General features: G+C 37.9%; 1 protein-coding gene across 4 annotated transcripts; it reads left to right on the top strand.

Moving 5' to 3' along the window:
• Nucleotides 1-2,311: 2,311 nt before the first annotated feature.
• Nucleotides 2,312-11,953, top strand: LOC124179023 (mitochondrial basic amino acids transporter). 4 transcript variants are annotated; one of them, XM_046562975.1, is made up of 5 exons: nt 2,312-2,478; nt 5,309-5,552; nt 6,448-7,870; nt 8,401-8,528; nt 9,880-11,953. In XM_046562975.1, exons 4-5 carry the CDS (start codon nt 8,415-8,417, stop codon nt 10,978-10,980), a joined length of 1,215 nt encoding a protein of 404 aa, XP_046418931.1. In that variant the 5' UTR covers nt 2,312-2,478; nt 5,309-5,552; nt 6,448-7,870; nt 8,401-8,414; the 3' UTR covers nt 10,981-11,953. The 4 variants fall into 4 exon arrangements, with proteins under 4 accessions (XP_046418931.1, XP_046418930.1, XP_046418929.1 ...); XM_046562974.1 differs by lacking the exon at nt 6,448-7,870 and having other exon boundaries at nt 5,314-5,552; XM_046562973.1 differs by lacking the exon at nt 6,448-7,870.
• The last annotated feature ends 711 nt before the right edge of the window (nt 11,954-12,664 follow it).

The following is a 12,664-nucleotide window of genomic DNA, read 5'->3' as shown; positions in this document are numbered from 1 at the left end:
AATCGGCATCATAAATTCTGTTTTTACCTTCACTGTTTTATTGCAAAAGAGTTTGCGTTACGAAAAATACAGCTGCAGAAAATTCCGTCGTAAAATGATAATTAGCAGGTTTATTTTTATTTCACTGTTTTGCATAAAAGTGCTCGTTACTCACTCGATGTGAATTTTGTCGATTTCGATTTATTTGTACATAACGTGATCGTAAATAAATTTATCGATGTAAATTGTTTTTTTTTTTTGTCTTTTTTTACATTTTTTTATGTTCGTTAAACAAATCTGATTATTACTCCGCACATGTCAATTAGTGATTTTTAAATAGATTATATCTATGTACACTACTACACTAATGTATATACACTAATATTCGTAAGCATAAATTGACATATCGATCTAAATATATTTCACAATGTCTAAATACATGTTATATGTTTCATAATCGTTATCACACGCTCGATGAAACGGACCGTGTTTAATATTCTTTTCGTTTCAATGATCATCTACTGACTTTATTGATAATTGCTGTTTTATATGCCGGTTTAACTGATGCCATTAGAAATTGGGTTCATCACATCTTCAATTTTCAATTCGGCGAGTGACAGATTACTTTTCTTCTCAATCCCGAATATTACGGTTAATATTTCGACAATAAACTGTGAACAGTAAATAGTGCGTCCAAAAGTATGTGTAAATGAAGAAGAATTGAAACTGATAGGATCACGAAATATAAGTATTTATTAGATATCATTGATCAAATGTTTCTAATATCTGTTATAGCTAATTATATACATAATACAATCGATGAAAAAATTTGATTTACTTGCGCAACGCTGAAATAGGTTTTTAACGCATCTCTTGTTCGGTAAAAATTTACGTAAAGATTTCCGCAAATACTGATAACTTCGCGAGCAGCCTTTGCCATAGTGTGTTTCTTCCTGCATTTTTTTTTCCTCATCCTTTTTGTTTTTCTCATCTGTTTGCTCGATGCAAACTTATTTATATATTCTAACGAATGTGTGCGCGACTGATGTGAGAGTACCTACACATGCAAAGATATTTTAAACATAATTATACACTTGAATGAAAAAAATTTTTGAATTCTTTCGTCGCAGCTGTAATCCGACATCTTATTATCTTCGCGTCTGCGACAACCTTCCGACTCCTCGGTAATTTCAAGCGCCGATTTCAAGGGCGATGGTACTGATATGATTTTTTATTCAAATATTCCAACAAATTTGTCTCACAATAATCGTCGACGAATATTTATACTCGAATAAAATAAAAGTTTTGGAAAATTCTGGTAACATTTGTTAAAAATTGACGTTATCAAAAGCAAATCGTTCAATTATGTGCACGGATTATTTTAATTGTTTTACTCAAATCGAACAAGTATTTCACTTCAATATGCAAAAGCAAAAGCAATTTGGCTGGCTTCTTTATAAGAAAAAAAATTCTCTGGTTCGGCACGGAAGCTGTTCTTCATTTGGAAGAGATATTAAGGTGAATCGTGTAATTGGAATATTTAATTAAAGATTGTAGAACATGTTTTTTCGTTAAACTGAATCTGAGGTGTTATAATTATCTCTCGTCCGTATATTGCTTGTTCGATAAAAAGTGAAAAGAAATTTGATCGTATACTCCGGTATATATCGGGAACGATATTTCCGAACATATATGTTACGGCTTTAAATAAATTGAACGTCAAAAATAATTATCTACTATCATACGGCGCATTAAATTAGGGTAACGATAGGTTGCGGATGAAGAGTTATTACAACGCGTGTAAGTTTTTATAATCGTCAAGTAAGTATACGGCAGACAACCGATATAAATAGGTATACACACGCGGTGTACGCAGAACACGAGGGGTGATAATTCGTTCCTAAAAATCACTTCTCCTGCATACGTATGAAATTGTATTTTTATCAATTCGAGAGAGAAAAAGAAATAATGAAAAATCTCGCATTGATACGTGCATACGTATACAGGCTGCGCAACGCTTTACAGATCTATCCAGTGAAAGCTGTTCCAAATGACGGGATTTGCGTATTTACACAATAATCAAAACGTAAACAGACGTACAATCTCGCTCTCATCAACTCTCGAAGAGACCGATTAACCCTTTTACATCAAAACTACACACGACGTACCGACTTTCCATTTCCACACTCGGCGAACTCGCGATATCTCGGATTCGATAACATGCCTCCTTAAAGACTGTTCGCAAATTTAACGTTAACGACACACAGCGGTATTATCGTTCTCACAGATAAACCTCCCTGACCTTTGCACCCGTGTTGAAAGCTGTAATTTACATCACAAGTAGCCACGGGCCAGAGCAGTACTTGCCGCGATCGTGAAGGCAAAGTGTCCCCCGTGTCGAATCTACTCGGGATTTGAAAAATTTTCGACCACGGATCACTTCGTCACATCCAGCAGTCTTTTCGCGTTAACGAAAATGTCGTGATGCTGTTTCGAGTGGTAAGTCAAGAATCGGTTGTGCTCCATACCAATTAGTGTCGTGAAGATCGATCGAAACATCCCTCACGATTGGTAAAGGGTTAAACGATAACTTTGTGCGCTCGTTTAACGGGGTTGACGATTGCTCGAGGCATTCGTTGTCTGTCGTCGTTGTCCTGAAGTTTAAAAGATTCAAGCCTCAAACTCGCCCTCCGTTTGAGAAATGTTCCGACGCAGCGATGTGCCAATTCTTATCTTACTAATTGTTTAATACAACGAGAACGAAAACTAACGATCTGCGAGTTTCGATTGGAAGTCAATTAAAACGATCGTAAGAATCTTCTCGAAGAGTGTCGAAGTTTCTTTTGAACAAACTTCATTCGAATGCGAATTTAACTGTTAATCATTTGTTTCTCGCGAAGGAACATGATTTTATTTAATTAGATTCACCGTCAAATAAAATTTTACTCGACCCGCAGACTAAATTTTCTAGGATGCTTTCTGAAATGTTTTTCTTGTAACAATTGTCAGTTACCGTTCAAGAAATATTAGCTCGTCTATAGATTTTTCTTCGAATAAAAAGAAATGCTTACAAATGAGAAGACTCTGAGTTCTCACACATCATTTATTATGACAATAGAAAAATACAACTGTAATCTTCAATCTCTTTTATACTAGTTCCGTGCGTTACAGCCACCCCTGAAAATCGTCCCAGAGTAACTGAAATTCTACCAATTTATCTGATTTTGGAAACCTCAAAGCAGTTTGCAACAATTTATTCCAACTTGTGCAATTCAAAGCTTCATTATACGGAAGAAAAATTTTTATCGAAAAACGGAAATATTGTAAATAAAATGCGTATATCTCGTTTGAGAATCATTTGAAGCTCACACACGCGCAATTATTGATTTATCAATAAACAGTACAATTCATCGAGTCATTTAGATAAGCCGAGAATGGTTAACGTCTCGTGAATAACGTTCTATTGTGACGTGAAGATTACGTTGTTTGTATCGTGTTAAAATAACTATAGCACGTAACATTGACGCGTTGAAACTTATAATAATTAATACAGAAATGAATATGTTGGCGTAACTGAATCGCCAGCAAAGCTTGACGGAAATCTGAATTTATACTTGGTGCCAAAATAACTAGAAATGCCTAACAAAAATTTAACCTATCGTGAAATAATGGTTTCTTTCCGCACGTACTTTTACTGTGCCGCTTGAATTTGACTCAGGTAACCTTACAGATTACGTAGCGTCGACAACGAATCCTAACTGTCAAACTTTCGATCAAACAATCAAAGCAACATAGGTAAATCGATAGCTGAAATAGATGGAAAGATTAGAAGTTTATCAAACTCTAGGTCATGGTCCCCTAGTGCAGAATTGCACATTGTACAGAGGGTGAGAAAACAAAATAATGATGTAAAATGTATATTGTACAGGCGTATTGCATACATGTACGTACATATTTAAATTAAGAACGAAGTCCGAGAGTCAAATGTCACGAGTTATAGATACAGAATACGCGGGCAACAGAGAAAACGATCATAATAGTAAACTTAATAATAATAACAACAACAATACGGATTGAGAAAGGATACGTTTGTGCGGAAATTTTCATATACAGAGTGAATTTCTAACGACTGCATGGTCTGTCGTCTGCTAAAGTTTAATACGCATGCGCGACAATCCGAGAACGGCTGTTTGCCAGGGTGACCAATCACCGCGACGTACGTAACCTCAAAAATTTTCACAGCTGTTGGTAGCATTTGTGCTCAATTCACAACTATCAAAGTTTTTGAGGTTACACACAATTTATGACGGTTGGTCGTCCTGGAAAATGGCCGCTCTTGGATTGTTGCGCGTGCGCGTTAAAATTTAGCAGACAACGCATAATGCAGTCCTTGGGAATTTACTATGTACAATTTACAAAAAGTTTCACACGGATATCACTGGATTGCAAAGAAAATTCAATGTAAACTCGTCTCTTTCCTTCTCCGATATAAGATATGTAAGGGGAAATAGTCACCCGTAATTAGGGATGAAAATTACTCCGAATGCGAGCCTGTTTTCATTTTGAAACACCCGTATTGTCGTAGTTTTTTTAGGACTATTGATTCCATGTCAGACAACTAATGCCTCAGAGCTTGCCAAAAGCTGACTCTACTTCTTTACTCGCAGGATTTACCTAAAACTGTTTCCTGATAACCGAGGTCTCGGCGCCATATTTATTGCTTAGCCACGCCACCATATTCGTTTTTAACGGTTCTGCAAGTTCATAAAGTTTATACCATGAACGAAAAATGATTTTTCTAACGAACTTATCTCGTTCCGATGTACGTAGTCATTCATGGACAAAGCTGTGTGTAATCCTTAGCGGTCATGTACAGCATGTATCGGAATTGGAACTTCCCCTAATGGTTAAAAGATTGAGCAATTCGCAACATTATGATTATGTGGATATGAATTATCCAGCAACTGTTGAGCACCGTTATCAGAATGGTTTAACGATTACACATAACATAATATTATGAGAACGATTTGTTTCTAAAAATAAGAAACAGCTATGCTCAATTTAAGTATGTATTGAAAAAAATCTTCTAGATGCTCAGCAATATAAGAACCCAGCGTAATCTCACATCAAGCCGAACATGCGATTAATATCCTCCGTGATAAACAAATTAGGAAGCTGAATCGGGGTAACGTTGTGACGAATTCGTCATTCGACAACAGTTTTTTTTATAACATACAGTGAACAGAATGAACTGAAATTTTTTTTGTCACAACTAGCTTTTTAACCGGATGCCAATGGATTGCGATTGAGACGTTATTATTGGTTTTAGTTCAGTTTCGAATGCAGCAAAGCCATCCTCGATGTTTCATGGAGATCGAGCTTTCGACCATAACGATAAAAGCTCACGCCGCTAGCCAGCACGCGACTTGCAAATGCCTGAAGACCCCGGCGAGGAATTCACGTTTCAAATGACTGCTGAGAAAACGGGCTATTGGTTTAAACAAGGAAATACAAAAGGTGGAAAAATTTCGCAACAAGAATGGCTTTCGATTTTGCAGCTGGCTGCCTGGGAGGTGAGTTTAGAAAAATGAAGATTTTTTGAAATTGCTACAACCGGAAGATAGAAGGGGAGACGGAGAGCACAATAGAAGCCAGAAATGTGATATATTCATGAGTTCCGAAGATCTCTTTATACGCAAAAAAGTAGCGAGAACTAAGAATTATAAATGTGAGCTTTTCAAGTAGCACAAAGTCATCGTTGACTGACATCAGGCCCAAGATGGCTTAATGATGCCCAAAGATGATCGTGTGATATCTGGGTGAAATATCAATCCCACATTCTAAATCGCTTCAAACTGGGTAAAAATCTGGTATATTCTTTCGATTTCACTCTACGATGGCTCATTTTATTTGGAACACTATTTCTTACAACCATTGAATTTGGAGAAAAAAAGTCTTCTCGATAAAATCAGAGGACGCAGAGCGAAGTCTACCGAATCAATTAGATTTTTAATCATTTGGAGGTGATATGAAACGAAGCTTTTGTTTATAAATTCAAAATTTATCGTTTTCTTTGGAGAGTTTTGAAAAGACTTTCGTAACTTTCGAACATAATAATTCTATGGACATTCAATTTATGACTGTCCTGTAACAGAATTCATAAAACGCACAGATTTCTGGCCAACCAATATCTTTGAAAGTACCCTCTGTATCTGAAGCAGAAGCCATCAAAACCGAAATAGTTGAACTGAAATTACGAAAAGGATAATTAAAATGAAGGTCCCAGGCTCTGCTTGTAAGTCCCGGAATTTTGCATTTCGGAAGATTTAAAAAAATTACGCAACTCTAAACTCATAAAATTCCATTTTTACGTATAATGTCAGTTAATTTTTTACTTAAAACAAACGAACTTTCACTTAAAAGCCTGGAACTCGTATTTTAAAAATATTTTTCATTTGTTGATTTCAGGTCAATCTTTTTCTCAGAAAGGTGTCAACCAACAGATCTCTGAGCTTTTTCTTTATGGCTTTGCTTTAGCTGCCCAACTTTGAAGGGCATAAAAATGAACTCATCCTACGGTTTTTCCTTCCAAAAATACACGAAATGATGTACTTTTAGTACATTAAAACCAAATTTCATTTACACGTACAGTTTTTCCAAAAATATCACAAGAACTCCTTATTTTTTCGCATTCGATTGTATCTTCCCCTTCACCTCGTTTAATATTCACGAATTGAACCGCTGCAATAGTCGATGGGCACTTTTCGGTAATTGACTTCGAACGATACATTTCAATAACGCAGCCGAGCAGATATATTATACACTTGAAATTTACCTTGTGCATATTATTTTGCATCTGTAGCGATCAATCTTTTTCAATTTCCATAATGTAAAGAGCTCGACATACAGCCTCATATCGCACATGCACCGAAACTGTAACCTTATCTCAAATGTTCCACGCAATATCAGCCCATCCTATTGTCGGTATAATTATTGGCCGTAATTGCGTATTTTTTCGCATGACAACTTCAGCCTCGTGACGATAGAATCCGCAATGTCAAAGGCCAAAAAGCGTGTGTATAAGATAGGAACTGCTATAGCAAAACGTAGCACGTGCTATATTATTTATTTTGACTTTGGTAGCTACTCATTTATTTACGTACAGACTGCGGTAACTGAAGCTCTCTGACAATAAGCTATCAGGGTCGGGGAATTATGACGGCAGATAATTTCTGAAACCGATCGCTTGCAGAGTATAAGAAATAAAAGGCCCAAAGTGGTTGACGCGTTCAGTTTTTTTCCTATACCAAACACAGCCGACTTCGTGCACTTGATCTGTCTTCATCATCCATATCCGTTTTCCAATTCCATGCGACATCAAATCTACTAAAATTGTCATGTGTTATCCGACAACCATGCCCAATTAATGGCAAGAACTTTGCAATATTCTTTTAGAACTGCAGATAAGACATATTCGCGCAATAAAGAGAAACTGTAAAATGTACTTGGAGACTATGGGTGATTACTTATTTTCATTGTTTACCTCCGATTAGCGCCAGATAAAATATCCCGATGAATTGCTGTTACACCGTTTTTTCGGAACATATGAAACTCAACAACAACAGATTGTGGTTTCACGCTTATCGCTTCAAAGCTTTACACTTAGGTGCTTGTGTGCAGCGAGCAGTCTACGCAGTTTGACACCAGAATCAATAACTGCGTGATCACTTGCGGAGCTAATTATATTTTTTGAACCCTCAATCGTGGGTCCCTCAATCGAAACCTGAACTTTGCCATTACGCTCGAAACCACCCTATTACAAGTTTCGAGTGACAAAATTACACTTTGCAATGAGGCTAAATCGTTGTGACGGTGTAAGCGAAGCATATTCGTAGGTTAAATCGTATTATATGCTTCAGCTTTCAACTAATGTACAGTTGCTGAGGAACTGGAAGGGGTCGGTAATCTTTAGTATCCAGTGCAAGTGGAATAGCATTTTGGGAATGATCTCCCTAATAAAATTCAACGCAGCTTCTTTCTTCCTCTGTTTTTTTTTTCGCAATCGTTTCGAAATATCACCATCACGTCACACTCGTAGTAGATACATCTTCGTGTTCATTCATGCCGTAAAAGCGTGCAAAGGTTATCTCAAAGACGTGATTACTCGGTTTTCTGCTATCTTAAAGACCGGATAAAAATGATCGCGGATAGTGAGGTATGCGTCGATATTATTCCATAACCACGGTTTTCGATTACTGCGCAAAACTCTGACCCGTTACATATGCTGAACATATTTGATTAAAAATAGCGAAATGCTTTTCTCATTCGAAAAAAGTTTCTATCAGAGCGAACGAGGCACGCTGAAAACGGCGTGAATTTGTATATGATTAATTGGCCATTTTTTTTTTTTTGCTCTTTCAGGGTGCGCCGGTGTTATGGTGGGACATCCTCTGGATACCATCAAGGTACACATACAGACGCAAGACTTCCGAAATCCGAAATATACCGGAACATGGAATTGCTTTCGTACTATCGTGGCTCGAGACTCGGTAACCACATCATGATGTTGACAATATTTATTCACGCATTTCTTGTTCACTCAAATCACTGTCAAAGCATTCATCTTGACAATAATGACAAATCAATTATCAACCTGGTGAAGTCTTTCGAAGTTTTGAAAGATGCGAATTTCCTCTATCTATCTAATGCAAATACTTATGTCATTCGGTTCAATGAATTATCATCACAGTTTATAGTTTCTGTTCCGTTTTGTTTACAGTTATTAGTTATGGAATCTTCTTTGGCCTAAGAAATATTCACTCGCTATCTTGATTCAAGTGGCTTCTACTATTCAAACCAATAGAGCAATCTTTTGCAGACAATTGAATTTCAAGACGATCAATGCGAATGTCTAACCAATTGTTGACTAATGAATTTTTCGTCACACTGTAAAAAATAGTGTTGTTGGAATTAGTCAAAATTTTCCGTTGCGGACTACCACAAAACAATTTTGGTCGTCGCATAATTCGAAAATTCAACATCAGATGGTATTACGTTTACAGCAAATAGAGTTAGATCAATGTCAGGTAGTCTTAGATTGACACGAAATTGTATTCCATCGAAGTTCACACCGCATTTTTTTACAGTGTAGATTTTCAAAAACGATCCGCCAACGGGCCAAAAACATCAACACATTAGAATTAGTTTCAGGCCATGTTACTCGACGTTTAGGAGCCATCCATAAATTACGTCACACGAATTTTAGAACTTTTAAACCTCTCCCCCCGTCCTTGTCACACATTGTCACATTTTTAGAACCCCCTACCCCCTGATGTGACGTCACAAATTCTTCAAACTTATGCATGTATTTAAAAATAATCAAAAGAAAACAGTTGTTTTCATTTTTTTTCTTATTCTTGTTAAATAATCTTTAATAAAATCAACATAGAGTCAAGTATTTATGATAAGGGAAAGAAAAAACGACTAGTTAAGAAACAAAAAGCTACTAATTATGTTAATTAAAGATAAAAAACTTAATCATCTTGTGTCCATGGACTTTGAACCCGCTCCTTTACATCGGCTATTACTGGTAAATCAGGCACTTCATTTTCATTGATTATTAATAAAAATATCGATCAAATTCGAAAATTTTTAAAATTTTTTACTCACATATAAATTTTGTGTTTCAGTATTTTAAATTTTGACATGTGACGTCACAAAGCTTTTGACCCCGCCCCCCTGCCCCTTGTCACCCTATGTTACATTACGGTATTTCCCCCCCTCCCCCCTCCCCCTCCCCATTAACGTGTGACGTGATTTATGGATGGCCCCTTATCTGTTATCAAAAAAATTTCACCACTTCAACTTGAATTGAAAGATGTGTCCGGATCTGGTCCATAGGTGGCGGGTCTTTACCGTGGAATGTCATCTCCGATGGTCGGCGTAGCGTTCGTGAATGCGATAGTTTTCGGGGTTTATGGAAACACCCAGCGACAGTTGTCTGAGCCGGAGTCACTGTACTCGCACTTTATAGCGGGTGCAATGGCTGGGATCGCTCAAAGTCCAGTGTGCAGTTCGATGGAATTGGCCAAGACTCGTTTGCAACTCCAAACCGGCAACGGACCCCAATTTTCCGGGCCTGTTCACTGCTTGAGACACATATATCGTAACGAAGGTTTCCGTGGAATATTCAAGGGCTTGGGCGTGACGTTCCTCAGGGAGGCTCCTGGCTACGGCATATACTTCTTTACCTACGAAGCGTTGACCAGATCTAGCTCACCTGCCCCAATATCAACCTTTAACATGCTGATGGCCGGTGGACTGGCCGGCACAGCTTCCTGGATAGTCACTTATCCCGTCGATGTAATAAAGTCTCGGTTGCAGGCTGAGGTAACCGGCAGATACTCCGGGGCGTTGGATTGTCTTCGTCAATCGGTCAGCGCCGAAGGTTACGCTTGTTTGTTCAAAGGCTTGAACTCCACCATAATAAGGGCCTTTCCAACCAACGCGGCGACCTTCACAGTCGTCACATGGGCCTTTCGACTTCTAGGCAACGCACCCGCCGAGGCACCAGAGGTTCAGACCCAGCCTGCAGTCGTCTGCAAAGAACCTCATCGAGTCCAAAAGCAGGACGCTGGCTTGCTCAGGCAATGGCACACGGCCATGACGAACGTTTTAACGGATGCACATCAAGCCAGGTCCTACTCGACCATGTCCACCTTTGGACTTGACCATGCACTAGCCGCTTCGTTGGCTTCGTCGGTCACACACGACTCCATGGAATCCAAAAAAGCACTCAACACGGGGCCAGAGGTAAAAATGTTGGAAGAGAAGGATCCCCATCTCGTGTCTGAAATCGAAGACGAAGGTGAACAGCACGAATCGATGTCTAAGAAGAAGGATGAACCTCATGTAGCGTCGATTCCCAAAAGTGTCCCCGAGCTCGTGCTCGTCGTCGATCAGTTTAACACGTCCTTTGGCGAACTTAAGGGGAATTCTTGATCCTGGCGCTGCACGATCTTATATTGACAGTGTGCACGTTTATCAAGTATAAACCCTTACAAAGCGCAAACAACAGTTTTCACAGGCGGAGCTGAAAAACCACTATCGTCGATACTAATTGCACTCAAAAGAATTCTTCGTTACAGCAGCTGGGTATCATCTGCAGTGTTACGTTTTTCAATTATCAGATTCCATACATGGCTGTGTAACCGACGTGACTAGAACCTCTTCGTCTCAGTTTCGAGATTCATTGTTGATGGATCAAGACCTTCAGAAAAGAAGCGTCTAGGTGTAATATAAGACAATAATACTGGTGAATAAAAGTATCGATAGTTGTATATAGAATATGTGTTATGAAATGTGATCAATTTTTTGTGATTTTTACAATCTTAATTGAACTAGCGCCTGAGCAATACTGCTCATTAATCGTAGAATGCATGTAATAAAAAAATACAATTGTGTGAGCTATTAAAATGAAATCTCATAATAATTGTAGCTAGTCTTATCAGAGGAAACGGTGATTCCAATCAGGCTGAGTGGCCAACTGCACATGCGCAAAATAATGAAATTCTATTGGTCGGTGAAATTGTACCGCAGCAATAAGAGAGCATGAGATGCAAACCGTCCCACGTCAGATGGCAAATTGGAATTCATGTTGTTACGATGATTCGCATCAGTCATCATCGGCCAGTAAACAATGAAAATTTGCCAAACCTGCCGTAATATCATGACATCAATCGTGTGAAAGCTGCTCATCCTGAAAAATTGTATTGTCTACAGACCTTCCATAAGCTGCCTATGACAGGTGAAACTTGAGATTGCCAGCCTGCATGAAAAGATGACAAGGCTCGCGCATGCACAATTGGACGCGTTCTACTAAATTTCACCGTTTCCTCTCGGTATGTGTATGTATAATGATTATTGTGTATAGATCATCGCTGTATATAAATATACACGCACATTTATTACGTAATAAATGTTCTCACATTATTTAAATAAGTAGTCTTTTCACACTTACTATTTCTGTTATGGTTATACTCTTCGGAAGCTGATTTGCATTGCAACGTAACCTGGAATACTTTGGAAGTTTATTGTATTTCTCATAATTAAACTCCACGTAAATCACTTTGCGGAATTATAGTCCAATTTATTGGTATGAGAATCAAAAGATTTCCAGTCAAGTACTTTTTACTACACATTTTTTAAACCCTGTTGGATATCGCGCATAATTTACCACATTTTAGACACTACTTGGAAGCAGTGTCTGTGAATTTTTATAGATTCTCAAATCAATTTTGTGGGGAATGTTCTTTTTTATTTAATTCTCACAATCACGCTCACGGAAAAAAGACCCTCAACTTTGGTGTAAATTCGTACCCTCAGCTCATAGATAATGCTAAATCCCCGTAAGAAAAAAGTTAAGGGTACGGATTTACACCAAAGTCGAGGGTTTTTTCCGTGAGGGTGGGATTGGGTAAGTCTGGCAAAAAAGTTGTTGATTCGAAAAAAATGTTATATTTAATTGAACTATAGAGTGTAGAAACTTTTTGTTACAGTACATCATTGTCAAGATAAACTTTCGAAGTCTGTGGAGCGTGCGTATTAAAATACCTTATTTCCGAACAGTGCGATGAAACGACGTTGGCACATTCTTGAAATTGAAATTTCAAGTTTTTCTTCAATT

This window comes from Neodiprion fabricii, chromosome 3, assembly GCF_021155785.1.
Source record: "Neodiprion fabricii isolate iyNeoFabr1 chromosome 3, iyNeoFabr1.1, whole genome shotgun sequence".
NCBI lineage: Eukaryota > Metazoa > Arthropoda > Insecta > Hymenoptera > Diprionidae > Neodiprion > Neodiprion fabricii.
This window is presented reverse-complemented; position numbering and strand designations above follow the sequence as displayed.